The following is a 20,405-nucleotide window of genomic DNA, read 5'->3' as shown; positions in this document are numbered from 1 at the left end:
GCGTCTTGGCTTGTGCTGCCAGAAGACAATGGAGACATTTATCCGCACAACTACAGACTGACAAATTATTCAAATGAGAATGATAACCTGATTCTCCAGCTACGTGTTTTCCTTTGAGTCTGTTTCCTAGAAGGGACTAACCACTGAAACTCCAACTCTGGCTCCCTCCCCCAAACAGGCTCTGGAGCACCTCCAACCTAACAGGATTTGACTCAAAACCCCCCGCATATTCCTACCTTTGTCTTCTGATCACGTGCTTGATTGCCAAAGCTGGAAAACCCAATAGGTGGCCCAGACCTCTCTCTAACACTAATCAATCACTGAGTAATCAAATTTTCCTCCTAATGACTCTCAGATGCAGCCAGGCCTCTGCAGCCCCATAGCTCTCCCCTAACTCCAGGCCAAATCATCTGTCAACACAGATACTAAAATCTTGCCTGGATCTAGTCTCCACAGTGATACAGAGTCGTCACCTCCCCCCACCCCGCCCAAAATTGTGAACTTGCTTTCATCGGCTCCTTCTGAAGATCAGCTTCTGTACCAATAACTGGTTTGGGGACAGAGATCTGAAGCCCATGGCCCACACATAACACTGAGAAATACGTGGACTACTAGCCGTTCCTCCCCAAGGGCGCCCCGGTTCTCTCACATCTCAATGCATTTACTTTTGACACTCTCTTCTGTCTCCCTTCACACTAATCTCTTCTTGGCCAGCCTCCATCAGTCCTTCAGGAGCGAATTCAATTGTCATTTTTCAGTAGAGCCATGTACAAATCTCTCCTGTCTGGCCCCCCAAGGCACTGGGTATATTTTCCCATTACAGCGGCTCACAGACGACTGTAACAACCTGTTAGCAGATTTACCTTCTCAAGTGAACCATGGGCTTTCCATCAGCTCTGAGTCTCTAGTACCTAGCACAATACTTGGCTTCCACCAAGTCACCAGGAAATGTTTGCTGAATAAAAGGACCAGTGATTGAGGTCTTCGGCTACATCATAAAATGAGCCATGTCATCAAAGAAGAAAACAAAGTATCAGAAAAGCTAAGACGAGGATGAAGGCTGCTTTTAGATCTCGGGCAACTTTTCCATTACTCATCATATCCTGTTCTAACCAAGGGCTAACCCCAGCAGGCTCCGGGGGCCTGTTAGAGGACCTCACTTGAGTACCAGATCCAGGAGATGTGCAATGATCATGAGAGAGAAGAAAAAAGCTAAAAGAAGCCGCTGGTTCTAAACGATGTGAGAAGACGCATAGTAAAAATAAATAAATAAGTTAATAGATAGATAGATAGATAGATAGATAGATAGATAGATAGATAGATAGATAAAATAATCTGCTAAATATTCTTCCTCTTTGACGCTTGAGATCACAGTGTCCATGTGCTGGTCACTATGCAACTTCCAGAGAAGCAAAACCAAGAAAGGATTCCTGAGATTCCCAGCTTTCTGTGGTCTGAATGGTTTACTACTCTTTAATGCTCCCGGTTCCATACCGTCCTGAACTTCCCCTTGTACATAACAGGCCTAGGTAACCTTAGGAAGGCAGCTAAACATTCTGATCCAGCTAAATGATCGCGCTAAGCACAACCAATCTCGGGATGGGAGACATTGAAAAGACAGTGTTTCCCAAGGAGCTTCAATCCCCCCGGTGTGTGTTGTTCTGATGAAAGAGTGTGTTAAGGGTGTGTGGAGACGTTGGATGAAAGCAGGCCACGAGGAAGCTGAGCTCGCGCTTCGACTCAGCACTGGCATTTGCGTGGTTTTGGGTCAGCCTCCAGCGGGATTTCTCAGGAACCCACTCTCAATACAGTGGGGTAAAGAAAAGCTCCTAGACTCTAATAACTAGAGGGAAAGGCGGGCCAGGGAGAGAGGTAAATCCATTTAGTGCCACTGTTGGAGCCCACACTTCAGCCTTCCTCGGCATAGGATACTGGAGGAGGTCACGCCCAACTATAGCAAATTGTATCACAAATAAATCTCAGATAAAGCTGATTCTCCAGCTCCTCAGCTGCCTCAAACGTTCTCTCCTTCAGGAGTCCCTAACCCGGCTGTGCTTCCCACCGGTCTCTGAACAGCGGCGCCGCGCCCTCTCGGCCCCACCCAACACATAGGGTCCCGTGTCTGCACCCCACTACCACTCGCGGGGCGCCACCTATCGGGGTCCCCGCCCCGCTCAGCCCCACGTGCTGGGCCCCGCCCGGGAGCTAGCGGCCCTTTAAACACCCCCACCCTTGCACACACACACCCCCCAACCCGGACGGCAGCCGAAGAGGGACAAACTCATGGCGTACAGCCAGTCTCTTCCGCGGAGCGCGTCCCCCGCAGCCCTAGCCCGCCAGGCTCTCCACCCAGAGCTACGACGCCCTGGCGCCCCCCACACCCCTGAGGCTGGGTTCAGGAGTGTGGGCGCTGTCCGACTCCCGGGAGGGGCGGGAGAGAGCGCGGTCTCGGCCGCCGCCGCCTGCCTCCGCCTGCCGCTCGGGCCGCCCGCTCGCCCGCCGCTGGGTGCGCTGCACGCGGGGGGCAGCCGCGGTGCAGAGGTTCATGCAGCGGCGGCGGCGGCGGTGGCTGCTGCTGCTGCCGCCGCGGAAACAGACAGACCGGGCGCTGCCGCCGCCACCCTCTCGCAGCTCCATGCCGCCGCCGCCACCGCCGCCTCCTCTCCGGCGAAGGGCGGGGGGCTCCGGCCCGGGGTGGGCAGCACTCCTCGCAGCGCCGCTCCCCTCCCTGCCCTCCGCCGGGGCGCGGGAGCCGGCGAGAGCGCCCGCCGCCTCCTAGGAGCGCACGCTCCGCGCGCCCTTGCTAGAGCGAGGAGGCGGGCGTGGGCGGGCGTCGGGGCAGCCGCGACCCAGCGCGCGGAAAGGGGAGGGGGCTTCCCCGGAGGATGCCCCGCGGCGGTTGCTCCTCGCTCTTAGGCGCTAGCTGAGCTGGATCGGGAGCGAGCGGCGCGTCGCCATGCCGGCGTGACGGGCGCCCGCGGCTGCCCGCGCCGGGCCCCCGCGCTGCCCCACGCCGCGCCGCGCCGGCGCCGGGCGGCAGGATGGGCTGTATCCAAAGCATCACCTGCAAGGCGCGGATCCGGCGCGAGAACATCGTGGTGTACGATGTGTGCGCCACCATCGACCAGTGCCCCACGCGCATCGAGGAGACCTCGCCCATCGTCCTGCGCTACAAGACCCCTTACTTCAAAGCCTCGGCCCGCGTGGTCATGCCCCCCATCCCCCGCCACGAGACCTGGGTGGTGGGCTGGATCCAGGCGTGCAACCAGATGGAGTTCTTCAACACCTACAGCGACCTGGGCATGTAAGCGACCGGCCACGCCACGCAGCGCGGGAGCGGGGTCCTGGCCCCTCTCTCCGCTCTCCATTCCGGTCCCCTTCCCAGTCCCCCTTACCGTTGTCCCCATCTCCCTCTGAACCTTCCTCTCGCCTCCCCACCCACCTCCCTCCTCCCTGCGCTTTTGTTTCAGTGACAGGGCGGGTGACGGGAGGCTCCTAGCGAAGGCATTTTCTTGTTCTTTGCTTCTGACTTCCTCAGAAAGGCGAAGAGGATAGTGAGGGGCAGGAAGAACGCAACTAGGAGGGCTCGAGAGGCAAAGATGGGGTGGTTGGCGAGTGTCATGGGAGTTTGGGGGCACAGTTTGTGCTTGTGGGTCTCCCCTGGAAGAGTTTGGGGAGAGGAGTGAAGTGCCGGGGGCGCATGGTCTGTGTCGTGCGTCCTTTGGAGAAAACCTAGCCGGCTTGGAAGAGAAGGTACAGGGTGTCCGAGTAGGAGTTAGAGATTCTGCTATCGCCCTCCAGGCCAGAGAGCATAGCGGTATCTTGGTCTGGAACCTCCAGCCGGGCAGAGAGCCTCTCTAGTGATGCGCCCCAAGGACCAGTTCTGGGGTGGTGGGAAGCTGGAAGACTCCCGGGCCAGGCAGAACTGGTGGCCTTGTGCTAGCAGCCGGTTGGTGCGGCACGAGATGTTTCTTAGGCTCAAGGAAAGGATGAGTCCCTTCAACTGTCTGGGGTCTTTACTTTTCAAAACTTTCCTAATTGCAGCGCTGGAAGGGATTCCCAGGCGCCCACCGCCGAATCCAGTCAGCTGGCTGGGAGCTCTCCAACTTCCTTCAGCAGCGCTGGTTGGTGCGCGCTGAGGGTTTGGCAGCTGCGGTGCACCTAGATCGCCAGGGCTCTGCCGCCACCAGGGGCGGACATCCTGCCCTGGAACCGCAGGCTTTGGGAGGTCGCCTTCCGGACTTTTTTACTTACTAAATTTTCATCTGCCCGCCTGTCCCTTTTCAGAACGAGACTCTGTGCACTTGGCGACCATAGGTGGCTAGATTTGGGGCCTGCATTCTGCCTCCTATTACAGCGTCAGTCTAGAACACCCTAATTATCAGCTTGTAGCCTTTAGGGAAACCCCTTTTCTGGAAATTCAACCTCATTTCACTTCTTAAATCTAAAATTATGGTGCTTTCAAGATTTACCTATTTAAAATGGATATGGGATGGGGGAGTTCTCGTTTTAAAAGGTCAAATCATCTTTTTAGCAGCCGTCTTGGGGCTTTTTCTTGCACTCTCAGAGCATGTAAGTTAACACTAGTCATAGGTGCTAAAAGGAATTTTGACAGATCGTTTTGTTTCCTTTTCCTCCCAGAGTTTGCACTTTGCTCTTTAAGCATAAAAGCTCAGTGGAGAAAAGTGGTTGGTGGTGAAGAAATGTGAACCCTGCTTTGCAATACGCCTAAGCACACTTTGTTCTCGTCTTTTTGGAAGTGAGAGAAATGGGGGACATAGTATTTTGGGTGAACCATTCCATCTAAAAAGATACAACCTGAAATGACTGGTTTTTTTTTTCTTTACACGTGTGTGTTAGAACTGTTTGTTTTGTTTCTTTACACGTGTGTGTTAGAACTGTTTGTTTTGTTTGGGCCTGTTTGAAACTCACTCTTTTCACCCAAGTCAGAGAAAACCTGGCTAGGGAAGAGGGCATCTATCTGATGCCCCTGGCCTCACCCTGATCGGGGGCAGGGCAGGCAGTAATCTTTCGGGAGACAGTCACAAAGCCTGAATCCCTTAGTAAACGGAGCATGGAGGAACTGAGCAGGAACAGCCCCATATTTCCCATGACTACACAGGAGTGACCTCTTTGGCCTCAAGTCCCTTGTAAATCAGTAAATACAATATAATATACATATATATGCTAATTTCTTCTATTAAATATATCCTGCCAAAGAAGTTAAGTTGAGCTGCAAACATATGATAGCAGAACTTTTTTCTATCTAGGGGAGGGTGTGTCTACCTTGGAATCAATTTGCACAGGCGTGAATTCCTTACAGTATAGTGCTTTGACATACCCTACTGAATTCTTACATTTGGGTTTGGAACAATTTCGCTCATTTCATTTAACTTCTAGTTCTGATATTTTAAGATTGCTGGTTTCTGTGTTGTTCTTGCAGGGAAGCAGGAACAGTCCCCAAGAAATCATAAATTGCATTATTATAGATCTGTATCCAGAGTCAAGCGATCTCTTTGTGGTTGTAATAATTGCTATGTGTTTAGGGCCACTTTGGAGCCTGAATCAGTTTCTACAGAATGTTTAGGCACTGAAAACTTTGCCAATGTAAACTTTTTAATGGGAACGCGTATGGCACAGAAGTTTCTGTTGCCGCTGGTTGATTGTCCTGACTGCTTTCACCAGTGCCACGAGCGGCAGACACTGCAGGCTGGATTTTCACTCCAGTCCAGCGCTCTGGCACAAAAATGCGGCGCAGCGAAGTTTGGGTGAGAAAGGTGCCTTTTCAAGATTTTCGAAGGAATTGTGCAGTACTAAATCCGCAGCTAAAACAGCAAGAAACGGCTGGTTTCAGGATTGAAAGAGAACATGGCTTTGTGCTTTAAATGTTGAACTTCCTCCAGGGAGGGAGAGCATAGAATTAGGTTTCATTATGGCATTTTTCAAACAAAACTTTTGTTCTCATTTCTCTTCGCCCCCCCCACTAGTCCTCTTCCCTTCCTGTGCCTTTTGACCCCTGTAGCCTCCTTTCTACTTTCCTGTTACATCTGACCTTTTGACCTTTCCCCCTCTTTCTCAATAGTTCTTGTTCCCCTCTTGTGGCTTCCTACCTAGGTTTCATAGTCTATAAGAGAGAACATGAGAATTTGGGGAGGGGTTGTAGTTGTTCTGGAGGCTTGTTTCATTTTGTTTTTTTCTTTCTGAGGTCAGGACACCTTACTTTAAAGGTGATACTCTGTAGATCCATCCATTTTCTTTCAGGTTTCATCATTTTAATTCTCTTAATGGTTAAGTAAAAATTCCACTGGATCTATGCACCACGTTCTTATTCTCCATCCTTCTGCTGATGGATTCTGAGCTAGTTCCATTTTCTTCTTCTTGTGAATAATGCAGCAACAGACATGGATATGCAGATATCTCTGTAGTTGGATATAGAATCCTCTGGGTATATGCCTAGGAGTGATGTGGTTCTGTGGTATGGTATGGTATGGTTGGTATGGTATGGTTGGTATGGTATGGTTGGTATAGTATAGTATGGTTGGTATGGTATGATGTGGTATTGTATGGTATGGTAGTTCATATAGTAGTTTATTTTATTCTTTTTAGACAGTGTCATACTGATTTCCATCATGGATATACTAGGTTTACACTCCCACCAATACTGAATATGGGGTCTTCCTTCTCCACATCCTTGCCAGCATTTATTGTCATTGTTTTCCCTTGATCATAGCCAATCTGACCAGAGTGGGATGGAATCCCAACGTGGATTTCATTTCCATTTTGAAGGGGAGACTTCTAAAGGAACATTTGAAGTTGTTGATGGCGATGATGTTGTAATTCGAACTTGAATGTAAGTGATTTAGTATTTCCCCAAGTGACTATGATGAGCCAGGTGACCACTTGCGGCACTTCCTTCTTTCTGAGTTGAGTCTGGTTAATGCAGTCTTCAGCAGAATGTTCAAAGTCTTCCTCCTCCATGAAGAAGAGCGGCTGGCTTCCCAGTTAGCCCTCAGTGAACACAAACTTACCATGTGTCCTGACTTACAAGCACCACAGAGCAAACAATGGCTTTTGTAGTTGCCTCCTCGCAGCAGGGAAACCAGTACTGTGCTGGGGGTGAGAAAAACGTCTTGAGAAGAACCAGGAAGGGTTTTCTGAAGGCACAGTGTCTCTAGATGGTCTCTACAATATGGAGAACATCCACCAAGGCAAGGGGAGGGGACTAGTTCCAAAACAGAGAAACAAGAGGTTCAGGGGCAGCGGAAGAAAGTGTTTTAAAGGGCAAGGACTAGGCTGTGTGGAGTGTGCACAGACGGGAGTGGCTGAAATCTCATAGGTAGGTTGGGGCCTCTTGGGAAGCATCACGCAACGTCTAGAAAAGGAAAAGTTAAGGTCAGCTCTTCATCACTAGGGGTTGGTAGGAGTTTCTCTGTGTCTTCTTCATACCTCTTGGGTGTGCAAAAGCTGTCCGGCAGAGGCAGAAGAACAGCCCCAAATGCTCAATTCAAAACCCGAATGATTTCCTGGGTGAAGTTTGAACAGGAAGAAGCTGTCTTGCCAGGATGGGTGAGGTGGAGCTGAAATGGGGGAATGGCTGTGGCTAGAGAGCCTCTTGCCTACATTGTCTTCTAGGATTGTAAAGGGAGTCTTCCATGGTCAGCTCAGACCAGCCAATCTGGAGAGCTTTAGCTTGGGTGAAATTAAGGAGGTCATATCTCACCTGCAAGAGAGTCTACTTGCTCTCCACTCCGTCATTGCTGCAGCTGGCGAGCATCTCACTAGCCTCCCATCTAGACCTGTTCGCTCCCATCCAAGCTGCTCTCTATCCATTGAGAAACATACTTCTTTTGAGTTTTTAATGTCCATGTTTCTAACTCCAATAGACCTGCTATTGAAAGACACTCACCTTTCCACGTGACTGACAGCTTTCTGTCATAGTTAACTACTCTCAGATTTTAGCTTCCCCACTCTTTCCAGCTGCTCTGGCCTCTGTCTTCTTATAAATCTTACTCTATGTTATTCAAAATACATATTTCTCTTCTCATTCTGTGCTTTCTCCCAGTAATTCCATCCACCCTGATGGCAGAGATGCTTCATCTCTGGTATGCAGCAAGGTACGTGTATCTGTGTGTGGCTCTGCTTGACTGTTGGAAAGGTATCTCAGGCTTAAGATTTCTACACTTAAATTCCTTTCTGTTGATCTTTTTTGATGTTGTTGTTGTTTAGTCTTACGGGAAATATTGTGCCATGTAGCCCTACGTGGTCTGGCGTTCACGGTGAGGCCCAAGCTGGAATCTGTGGCAATCCTCCTGCTTTGACCTCATGCACACTGAGGTTACAGGGCTGCACCGCACTCAGCTTCGCTCATAAATGGTTGAGCTCCACTGAAGCATTCGCCAAGTTTCTGCATCCACAATCCTTGCCTGTCTTCATAAAGAATAGCTCCACTCCCTGCGTTACAGCAAGCTAGAACATCTCTGTATCATTCCAGATATTCTTCCACACATCCAGGCTACCGTCAGACCTATTGACCCCACTCTCCATACCTGTGATGCAGCCATTTCTGTGTATTGGTGGCTGCCATCTTGTGCTTTTCCAATGAACTTCCCCTCCATCCTTGTTCTCCTCCCCTCCCCCCAGTCTCTTCCCACATGGCCGGCAGAGATACATTATAAACACAGGTGTTATTACTCTCCTGCTTAAACTTTTTAGTAACTTTTTGCACAGTGGGTATACAATATATAAACCACTTCGCACTCGGGATTTCTGTTTGTAAACCACGTCAGCCATGTTAGCCCTGTCAGCCATCTCCAGGTCTTCAGTGGAACTAACTTGACTCAGCTCAGAGCCTCACCCCAGGCTGGCCTCTGTCTGAAATGCTCCTCCTGCCTACCCTGTTCTACCTAGTTCCTGCTCATCACTCAAATCTCAACTGCCCCTCAGAATCCATCATTGACTTCACAGTTTCAAAGAGGTTCTCCAGTTTTGCTCCTCCATAATGCCCTGCTCCTATACTTTACAGCAAGGGCGAGTGTAGCGGTTCACTTAATTTGCTACATGTATCATGAAAGTAGATATTATATCTCTTGTGTCCTCCATGGAAACTGCCTGGACCATAGATAATAGTCAGAAAGCATGTAGCACACAGCCTTGCTCCCCCATGCTTTGGTGCCCATTGTGTTCTGTTAGACTTCACTGGAAGGTCTGCTTCTCAGTATGTGCCTTCTATTGTTCACCTCCCCCACCTCCCTTCTGTGTCCTGGTCATCAAATGCAGAAGCCTCGCTCTCATGTCACCTACCTGCTACAAAGTGGCACTTGGTGCCCACCCACAGAAGCATAACATGGAATCCCTGGGTTCATTGCTCTACGTCAACCCCTGGTTCTGCACATCCCAGGATCTGTGGGAATGGTGACATAAAGGTCATGCCTGGTTGAATCGTGTCCCCCTTACCTAGTGCTTGCTTTTTTGTCACAACGTGGCTGAGAGGCTAAGAGGCATACCTTCTTCTTTGAGCATTTTGCTCTTCAAAACCAGATCAGTCATTTGTCTAGGAATCTAGTGAGTCTCCTCCGGGCTGCTGGACCGTTACCCATGATCCCTTCCCATGACAGTCTCATCGGGAGAGTGAAAAAACGCTGGAGTCCCTAGTCTAGAGCATCAGGTGGAAAGCAAGCTCCAGCTCCCTGATGCGCGTCCTGAGTGCCCTTGAAGGGGAGCCGGCCTAGCCCTTTTCCTCTAATCTCCTCCATCTCTGCAAAAGAGGAGCAGCAGAGGATTAACTGGTTTTATCAGCAAAGCATTAAGCTCACTGGAGATAAAGCAGCACAACTCCCAAAGGGATAGAGTATACTCGTGATTAGAGGAAAGGTAGAAGGAAGGAAACAAGGTGTGCTTTGTGCCTGGGTGCCAGACTGTGGCTGCATGGCTGTGGTGGGAAGGGGGGAACAGGGAGAGGGTAATTTGAGGGTACTGGACTGCAGGACACAAGTGATCTTCCACTGGGCAGCAGGAGTACATGATGTCTTTTGGGGCAGGTCCGAGAAGGCATCAGGTTCTGTCTTCCCAGGCTCCCTCTCTTGTCTACATTGTTGCATTAGGGAAAGTTGCCAGGGATGACAGAGGCCACCTTCTCTGTTGTGTTAACACTAAGCAGGAAGTGGCTACAGTTTAGCAGCTGAGTATTGTGGGATCCCTTTAAGAAGAAAAAGCAATAGGAAATAAGCGGAAGAGCATCCGGGTGAGTATTAGAGAGGGGAAGAGCGCACATAGAGCTGAGAGTCTCTGGGAGGGAGGGGCCGGAGCCTGAACTCCAACAGCAGAGATACATTGTGAGATAGGCACCCACAGAGGTATCGTTGGGTACATTGCCTCTCGTTCTTTCAGACTCAAATCAAGATGGTGTTTAAGAACGGATCCCATAGTTGTGATGGATTTTAGTACAAAGCAGGTGATGATGTGTGGGGAGAATGGTCCACACGGAAGAGTGCCTAGAAAATCTGGTGGTTTTGCTTGAGAAGGGAAGGATCACAAACTAACACATGTTCACATGTTAGAGGCCTGTGTATGTGCCAGATACTGAGTGTCTTTCATATATAGTCTCACATAAGCCTTATCCTGGAAAGGAGGGTCTCCTAGTACAAGGTACAACCTGCCTGAGACCTCGTATCAGCAGGAGGCCCAGCCAGGAAGCAAGCCTGTTGTTCCCTGGCCCTTCCATTTCTAATGGACCACTTTGCCCTCCAGGAAGGAGGTTCTCCAGACTTGCTCTACTAAATAAAAATACTGAACTTAGTCTTGTTTTTTTCCTGATTTGTGCATTTCCTCAATAATTTGGAATTGAGTTCAGAGAGCATGGTAGCAAATATCTTTGAGTCTCCATCTTATGCTCGCCCGCCCCCAGAGAGAAAGTTGTGGTAGCAGTAAGAATCGCAGCTTCATAGGAGGGTGGGAGCTTCAGCCCTGCCAGAGCTCATCTTCTGGGAACAGAGGTACCATCTCGGGCTCCCAGACTCCTCACAGCGGCCAGGCTGCAGAGTTTAGCTCTGGGCCTACGCCTCTGCAGCTCCCCTGTGGGCCTATGGATAAGTGGGGGAAGAAGTGGGGAGAGAATGTTTTCTGGTGACTCTACCCCTAGGCATTCAGACATGTTTCTGGCTCCTACAATTTTTGGGCTATTCCTTTCATTAAAGCCCATCAGCCCAGAGCTAGTGGGTGGACCCTGCTTCTAATTAAGCTCCAGGAGACATACCAATTGGAACTATCCACCGTGCCAGCTTAAGATCTAGCTACTGGCTCTCCAGCACAGAACCTGAGTCAGAAAACTTGGGTTCCAGCGCCAGCTCCGAGACCTTTGGCAGGATCCTCCAAACTTGGTGTCTCGTCTGCTTGTACATAAATGAGCAATCATGTCTAGAGTTAGGAATCAACTGAGATGAAAACTGTGGAAAGGGATTCCAAACTGTGGTATGCTGTGTACACGTTAGTTTGATTATAGCTTATCAGCTCATGTTATACTAGTCACTGACCCCAGATAAGCCTGATGGAACTGTGGCCCTGGGCCCTTGGCAGAGAGAATAACTTGGAGCTTTGAGGGGATCCCCGACATGGGTGTCTGCCTCGAAGTCTTCTCCAGACCTACAGGAAGGGGGAAAGGCTCATTTCATACCTCAAAGGCCATGTTTTCCACTCATGTTGAGAGGCAAGTGAAGAAGACACCCCCATTCCACCAAAAAGTCACTTCCCAGTTGCTCTCTAGACAGCATTTAGGACCCTGCTTTGATTCCTGAGCCTGAACCCCAAAGCTTAGCCACATCCTCAAGACGGCCTCCGGCCCTACCCAGAAGCCTCCCTTGGTCATAGCTTCACTTCCTTGTAGTTAAGAAGCTACAGTGTACCCCATGCAATGAGTTAGGGACAGAGCTCTGCTTTAGAGAAGAGAGACAACAGCATTTGAAATCATTTATGTCTTAAACTATTTTTAATGTTTGTCATTCTTTCCAAGCCCTTTGCACAATTTCATCTATCTGTCAGGGGCTGTCCCATAATTAACCTTACAATAATCATGAAACAGATTTGGGGACAACAGTTATTCCCTATTTTAGACAAGCAAATAGAGGCTCAGAGAGCTGCCATAATGTGTCCAATGTCATCTTGGCAAGTACTGGGGGAACAGGGCCAGGTGTGTGATCCTCCACACTCTTCCCCAGCATCCTCCCACAAGTACACAGGAGTTAGGCTCGGGATAAACTATCCTCAGCACCATGTGTATGTGTGTGTCTTGTTCTGAGCATGTTTAGAGATGTCATTTATAGTCTAGCAAAACCAGAGAGCAGAAAACAGGAACATCTAAACGTGTTCAACAAATGCAACGAAGAATTTCAGGCTGTCAGAGAAACACAAAGTAAATAAGGCTGCCTGATGGTCTGATGGTCCATGAGTGGGGTGACTGTGTCAGTCCTGTCTCTGGAGGCTCCACTGACTTAAACCCCTGGGGCCCGACCTCTCCCAGATGGCTTGTGAGCCTGTGTCAGGCTCCAGCACTCAAAGGCCGTCTGAGGTCTGGCTAATGGGAAACAGCAAATCGACATCCTCAGTCAGCAGCCACGGCAGCATCCTGAAGGGGCAGACAAGCCAGGGCTGCCAGGGAATGAGTGGTGCAGGGAACAGGCTCTGGCAAAGCTGAGAGCTACCAGAGATTGGTGAATTAGATCTTGCCTTGCCCTCTGCCATGGGGTGAGGGGTGAGGGGGTGTCAGGAGCTGGACTGTGAGAGGAAGGAGAAGCTTCATGGGGACCAGAGATGCTGGTTCTATGAGGAAGCAGGATCAGATTTGCTCATTCTCTTGTTTTGTTTTGTTTTACCATGAGAGTCAGACTATGGGCCTCCATTCCAAAATGGCAGTCTTCACACCTGAACTAGGGAAATCGGTTCAAGAACTTATTGTTTTAAATGACTCAACTCTTCCAAATTTCCACGAACCATCTTCACATTGCTTAGAGAAGTTAAGAGATTGGTGCCACCAAACCAAACCTAAAGCTCCTGCTGAAGAGGAGGAACTTTGGCCTTTGGAACCAGGGAGCCAGTCTTTTATATGGACGCCTGTACACTTTGAGTGATTGACAGGTATCTCCCTTGCGTGTATCCCTGTGCAACCATAACCAGCTTACCCAACTTAATGATTACAGAGCCATTTGTTGAAGGCTTCCATAGTGCCAAGTGCTTGATGTGCATGACCTCTGAAAACCATTGTTTTCCTCGAAATAAAATAATGAAATAGGAATAAAGACGTTCAGGTGTCATGTCTAGCATTAGGCAACTAGTGAAAGAGGCATAATTAGGAACAGATAAAACTAATTCTAATGACTGTGATGAGCTGTTTGGAAGAGTTGAATAAATGGATGGATGGAGGGATGGATGGATGGATGGATGGATGGGTGGGTGGGTGGATGGGTGGATAGGTAGGTGAATGGGTGGATGGATGAATGAACATTGGATGCCCTGGACATTGTCTGATTGCTTGCTAAGGAAACTTGAGAAACAAAATGTTTAAACCAAATTGGTTATGACTAGTGTTCTTGCATCTGGCTGCCTGGTTCATTCAGCTGGTCAGGATCTGTTGTTAATGAGATCAAGGTCTTAGGAAGAGACCCAAGCATGTGAGCACCTGAGTCAGTACTCCTTGCTCTTCCACCTCCCACCCCAGTGAGCTCTGGTTCATAGCCAGGTTTAAACTGATAAACAGGGAAACCACTAGAAAACATGCAAGTGGTGGTTCAGCAGAATCCTCTTTGCCTGGCCAGGTGGTAGACAGCATAGTAAATCATGTAGCCCAGAAGCACACTTTACAGACATGCACGCTGAAGCCCAGAGAAGAGCAGTGTGAGAGTGTGAGTGAGTGGCAGAACCAGGATTCAAACCCAGGTCTGTCTGATGCCATTGCTGATGTTTCCCATCCCTGGGCCTCCCCACTGCTTACTCATTTAGTGTGAAAATCAGCAAACAGGTTTTTACCTTCTGATTTTACACACACACACACACACCTTTGTTTGAGGAGAGTCCAGGTCAGCTGGCAGAAGCATCACCTATATCAGAGAGGAAGCAGACCGAGCAGAGGAGGAGTCAAGTCCCTTGGCAGCACAGAAGGAAGCTCAGATCGGCCCAAGGGATGTCTGCACAATTGCCAGGAGCAGAGACCAGCCTCGTGCCAGTGTCTGTACACAGTGATTAGCAAGCTAGAAAGGAGAGGGTCTCCCCAGAGACACCCATCACAGATGGCAGGAAATAGGAGGTCTTGGCAGCCAAGAGAGGCTGGACGTATGGAGAGACTGGGACTCAGCTGGGATGCCCAGCAACTCAGAACCCCTGTTCTCTAGCCGTCCCATAGCTACCCCCACCCAGCCCAGGTGCTGATGGCGATCATGGCCCTTCCTCCTGGCTCCCTGCCCACAGACAGGCATGGTATCCTCATGTCCCCTGGCAGCTCCAAAAGAAACAAGATCCAAGTGGTGTCAAAGATGACAGATTGTGAGGGGGCCAAAGGCCCTTCCCTGACAGCAGGGCTCAGCTGGGAGGCTCTGGAGAGCAGAACAGATGGGAGGGTAGTCGGACAGGGATATCCTAGCAGCCTGGGGACTCTGTCTCTGTTGTGGACTTTAGTTGGGCTTTATTTATTTATTTTTTTAACATTTTTCTTTTTGTGTTAAGGGGTTTTAGCATAGGGACCTAATAATGCTGTGTCCGCTTACTCTAATGGAGGGGGGCTAGGAAGAACAGGGAAATATGGGTCCAGGCCACTCTCTTGTGCTTTGGTCTTTTGGGGACCTAAGATGAGTATAGAGGAACCCCTTCAGAGGGGAAAGTAGAGACCTCCCTCCCGGCAGCATATCCCAACTCCCAAACTGTCATCTGTGCCTTTTCAGGCCACATCTCATGAGGATGCTAGAAATCCAGGGCATGGCAGGTGATCAGCCTCCCTTCCTTGACCCTCTTCCACTCCACTCTCAGCATCTGCGCTAAGTCCTGGTTCCTGCCTTCCCTGGAGGAGGAGGCAGTCTCAGGTCTCCTGGGCAACTTAGACCCCCACCCACACCACCTATGCAACACAGTTCTTATAGGTCCCGTTACTCCAAGAGACCCTGAAATCTGGTTAGCCTACGATTTGCTAGTATTTGCTGCCAGGCCCTGAACGTTTTTGTCAAGATCTGCTCAATCTGGTGTGTGTGTGTGTGTGTGTGTGTGTGTGTGTATGTGTGTGTGTGTCAGTCACAACTTCTCGCTGTCTAGTTCCCACCCGCCGCTTTCCTCGGACCTGTCACCTTTTCAGACCCTTAGGCCTACTGGGTCTCCTGAATCCTCTGACTTTTCATTGGTTCCCTCCCTTGGATTCACCCACCTGAGGTTGAGAGACAAATGCAGAGGGGGCCACAACCCAAGCAGCAACACCACACACCCTGAAAGCAGGATCTCCTACCCTGCTGGGAGCCCATGAACTACTGAGTCCTCACGTTCCCTTGTAGCCTTGGTGGGCAGCTGCTTTCCAGAAGAAAACTCACTCCTGAATGATCTTTAAAGAAATTTACCCGTGAAACTCTAGTTCTGAATCCCCCCAGGATGGACCATAGTATTGAGGACTCGGAATAGGAAGGGTTTGGAATCCAAGGAGAAGGCAGAGAGGAAGAGGGGAATTAAGTCAAGCTTCAAAAAGCAGTTCCTTTGCACAAACTCCTGGCAAAGAGAGTGACAGGAAAGAAACACGGTTTGCTTCCCCATCCTCTTAGTGACCATCAGAAAGCTCTGGATATCAAAAGTAAGCTCTTAGATGCAAGAAGAGAAACAAATGTAGGGTAGCTGGGGCTCCACTCACTTTATGCCCGTAGGGACCAGTCAAGAGCTAGATATATATGGAGTTCAAGAGCAAAGACCAGTTGACAAGGTAGCACTTAAACTCTAGGGCTTTTAAAACCTGAGTGCTTCCTGTCTTGAGTGTCTAAAGCTGACTCACGTGACCCAACAAAAAGCTGATGGAGCTCCTTGGCCTCCAGGTTCCAAACTAGATCACAGTCTTGCCTCTGGGTTACACCATTAACCTTCCACATGGTTCTGAGTTGTTTCTGTGGATGTTTTAAAAGAAGCTGTGTGTAAGATCCAACTTGTTGAAAATATTGCAGAGGGGTTCTGTGTTTTAGATGATTCCATCTTGAAAATGTTGTGCAGATGTTCTATGTTCTAGATTATTCTATCATGAAAATGTTGCGGTGGTATTTTGTGTTCTAGATGAGTCTATCTTGAAAATGTTGCACTGCACAGATGTTCTATGTTCTAGATGATGCTATCTTGAAAGTGTTGCCATGGTGTTCTGTGTTCTAGATGATTCTGTCTAGAAAATGTTGCTCTGCACAGATGTTCTATCTTCAAGATGATTCTCTCTTCTTGGACTGTCAGTTATGGAGATCTGGTGAAGTGTCTCCCTATTCTAGAGTGTTCATGACTCCTCTTTCTGTTTTTACTTTTTTTTTTTAGGATGAGTCTTATGATTTGAGTTTTCAGTTTTTGCTTCACTTTTGACTCCAAGGAATTTATTTTGCAAACTTAGCCATGCATTAAGAAGAAATTTGTAATGGGAAGATTTTCCAAGATATTTAGCTTATTATGACTTGCTTACTAGATCCGTCATTACTCAGTTATGGGCAGAAGTTGGCTTTTAGTGATTACTCTCTCTGGATTGAGTGAATATTTTTCAAATAAAATTTGTGTTTGGCAGCACTCTTAAAAGAAGTACTGTGTCTCAGCATTCTGTATTCAGAATTGAGATGAGAGCCAAGGTACCAGGAGACTTCTGACTGAGGCCAAGGTCAAGGGAGCCCAGCAAATTACCCCACCGTGCACTTGACACAACCCACAGAGGCATACTGACGCCTCAGCAGATCTACTTCTGCTGAAGTATTACAAAGTACTCTGATGAATGACAATGATCTTTGTCACCCAACTGTACACACACTGTAAGGCCTGGACTACTATGGCAAGTCAGAAGATTCTTCTAGAAAGGAACCTGCATTCCTAAGATGCCTCCAGGCTCTCCTGAAGCCCAGCAACCCTCAGTGCCTCCCTGGAATGTCAGAGACACCAGCAGCTGGCTTCAGATTCTACTGCACCTGTTCTCTGGCCTTGCATCAAGGGCTCATTTTGCACTGGCATTTGGCTTCAGGCAGGCAGGAGCCTGTCTGCTTCCTTCTTTTCCAGATGGCTCTGAGAAAGACCAGCAGAGGAGGGGGTGGGGTGGAGAAAGAAGATAGGACCAGGAGGCAAATTCCCTGCCCTTTGGAAGACTCAACCAGGGACCCCTGAGGAGGCACACATGCCTAAAGTCAGCCTGGCATTTGATGATCTGTCTCTATGTGCAGGGGAGCAGAGCACAAGAATCCTGTGCTGGGTTATTCTGGGATGCATGCGGAGATCTCAGGTTTGTTGGAGCCGTATAAACCTACACTCTCATAAACAAATGAACAAACAGGCAAAGGAACAAGCCAAAAGGCCAGGCTGTAACCAGGACTCATAGAGTTGCTTGCATGGGTTGGTTCAGTGGAGCCCCTACTCACTGTTAGAGGTTGGATATGGAATTACCTTTTTCCATAGAACCGGTGGGCAAACCAGGGTTCAGCAAGAATTTAACAGACAGGTTTATGCAGTGAGGAAGTACTCACACTCCCCATTGGATTCCACACTGAGTGTTCCCTTAAATAGATAGTGGGGGAGGGGGCACTTCAGAAGCTAAAGGTCCAGAGATCTTAGTGCAATTCCCTTATATCAAAGGTAAGGAAACAGATTGAAAAGAAGGTGAACTTCCCAAGGTCACTCAAAAAAACTAAGAAATTTTCAAATGATGGAGCTTCTAGCAAAAGTCTGTATTTTGAAATATTTAATTAAGTTAATCTCATTTTCATTAGTGTTAGCATATCTCTTAGAAACCCACTCTATCATGGGATGCCAAGTTTGTAGGAATGACTGAGCCTAATAAACAATTAATTGTATGGGGAGAAAGGATCTTAGGCTCCATTTTCATTTTTGTTTGTGCCTCTTTGTTCAAAGACACAGAATGGGTTGTCTCCTCTCATTTAGTCTCCATTAAAAGAATCTGAACTGTCAAGTATCTGTCACCAATACTTAGTAACAAGCAAAATTCAGGGCAAGGAAGAGGGGGGAAAGAAGAGAAAGAGATGCTAACTGTTTACATAAATTTTAACTCATTTAAAGCTCATTCAAATTCATAGTACCTCCATTCCATATGCAAAGAAATGGGGGCTTTTGAAAGATCGTGTAATTTTTCCAAACTTGCACTGAAAGAATTCTAAATGAACACCGGATCACCAAGCATATGGGTGTTTATCTTTGAGGGAAAAAAAAGTAAATATCAAATTGTAAGTAAGATTTGAAAACACTGTAAACAGCCAATAGTTGGAACATTTCAAACAAAACCATTACAAACACTCTTCCCAAATTGAAACTGTACAAAATGTATTCAAGATTCATCTACAAGCCAAAAGCTCCAAAATACACTAAGGCATTGAGTTCCTTAAGTTTTCAGCTCTCTGGGCCCCTCGTAGCATCCCATGTATCCCTCAGAGGTTTCCTGGTAGGCAGAACACAGTGCTGAGTAGCCACCCACTGTTAAAGTCCAAGGTCTAAGTTATCAGAAGGGTGTGGTTCAGCTAGGGATGAGCATGAGATCCAGAAGCCAACAGTCAAGAATTCATTACCCCTAACTTTCCTTCATAGAAGACAACATATAGAAAGCATGAACCAAGGTATCCCAGTAAGTAGGTTCGAAGCCTGACCCCAACTACTTACTAACCTCTCTGCCTTTGCTTTCCCATCTAGAAGAATAAATAGTAATGGTCCTACTTCATAAACTTGTTGGCAAGATTAAATGAATCAACATTTACAAAGTGCTTCAAACAGTACCAGAGACACTGTAGAGGCAATGTTTTGTTAAACTTTTTAAAGAAAAGATGGACACCAAGGGGTGTCATTTTCTTCAGTTGTCCATGCTCTAGAAAATAATCTCCCACATCCTCCTGTAACATGAGGGGCCTGCTTGTGGGGTCTCTGTCCCAACCGGTACCCCACAGCCAGCAAGCTCCCCCAAAAATCACACAGAGATCTCTGTAAGTTATAAGCTGATTGGCCCATTAGCTCAGGCTTCTTATTAGCTCTTATAACTTATATTAACCCATTATTTTGATCTATTTTAGCCATATGGTTGGGTACCTTTTTCAGCTGGCAGGTCACATCCTGCTTCTCAGTGGTCTGGGCAGGAGTGGGAGGAATCAACTTCCTTCTTCCCAGAATACTCCTGTTCTCATTGCATCACCTCTACTTCCTGTCTGGTTTTCCCGCCTATACTTCCTGCCTGGCCAATCAGCATTTTATTTAAAACATGATTGACAAAATACAGACAATTCTCCTGCACCATTCTCTCCTAAAAAAGAATAGATAGACAAGAATATATTGTGTATATGTTATATTCCAGAAACAGTGTTGGGTAAATTTTCACGCTATGAATCATCTAACTGGTTTGGAATTATCTAGGTATGCACCCAAGTACTTAATACAAGCACATCCACTGTGGGCTTCCCTAACTGAGCAAGATAACCCAATAGAGCCGTGAAGACCTTGACACACTATGTATGTATACCTTTGCATCCAGCCTTCTGCAAGAGGAATCTTGCCAGTTCCTGGCAATATTCTTATGATTTTCACTTGGCTCAACAGCTCAAGCCTAAGCCATCCACATCCCTGGAAGGCCTTTACCACTCCCCCTGCTCACTAATCCCACCTAGAAGTTACTATCCTGGCATGGCAAACCACATCATGCCAATAAGAGAGTTCATTTCTGACCATCGACAGCCCGAAGGCTATCTGCCATAATCACCCACCGTGCAGGCACAGACTTTCCTGCCCTAATGTCTAGCAGACTTCCCTGTGTCATACTGAGTTCAGCTTTCTTCCCTGCTAAGCACCTTTCCAAAGCTGGGCTCTTTTTGAACATCTTAGACCTGTTCTCTCCTGAATCTAGCCAGGCAAGAATCCACTAAAAGCTCAGGATTCTGGGAACCCTGATAGTTTTTAATGTGTGGTGGTGTGAGGACCATGGCATCAGACCTACAAGAAATTATAGGCCATAAAAAAGAATAAAGTGGCAAACTGAGCCTAAGTACAGGAGAGAGAAAGAGAGAGAGAGGGAGAGAGAGAGAGAGAGAGAGAGAGAGAGAGAGGGGGGAAAGAGGAGAGAGAAGAGAGAGTTCTGAAATGGATGATGAAGATGACCTTGGGTACCTCCTTCTGGATCAGAGTGGAGCCCAAGCCAAAGGTAATTGCTGTTACCTTTAGCAAGAGCAGTGCTTCTC

At 48.1% G+C, this 20,405-nt stretch overlaps 1 protein-coding gene and 1 long non-coding RNA gene across 2 annotated transcripts in view; one reads left to right on the top strand and one right to left on the bottom strand.

Annotated features, from left to right (window-relative positions):
• Window positions 1-3,352, bottom strand: part of LOC148122089 (uncharacterized) — a 33,637-nt gene extending 30,285 nt beyond the window's left edge. The window contains exon 1 of the long non-coding RNA XR_015737888.1: window positions 3,236-3,352. This is a non-coding gene — a long non-coding RNA (uncharacterized LOC148122089). The remainder of the gene's footprint in view (window positions 1-3,235) is intronic.
• Fam78b (family with sequence similarity 78 member B) overlaps window positions 2,533-20,405 on the top strand; it is an 89,311-nt gene continuing 71,438 nt past the window's right edge. The window contains exon 1 of the mRNA XM_087906323.1: window positions 2,533-3,304. Within this exon, the coding sequence (XP_087762449.1) occupies window positions 3,042-3,304 (263 nt within the window). The 5' untranslated portion in view covers window positions 2,533-3,041. The remainder of the gene's footprint in view (window positions 3,305-20,405) is intronic.

Source organism: Myodes glareolus, chromosome 5, assembly GCF_982192425.1.
Source record: "Myodes glareolus chromosome 5, mMyoGla1.1, whole genome shotgun sequence".
In the NCBI taxonomy this organism is placed as follows: domain Eukaryota; kingdom Metazoa; phylum Chordata; class Mammalia; order Rodentia; family Cricetidae; genus Myodes; species Myodes glareolus.
This window is presented reverse-complemented; position numbering and strand designations above follow the sequence as displayed.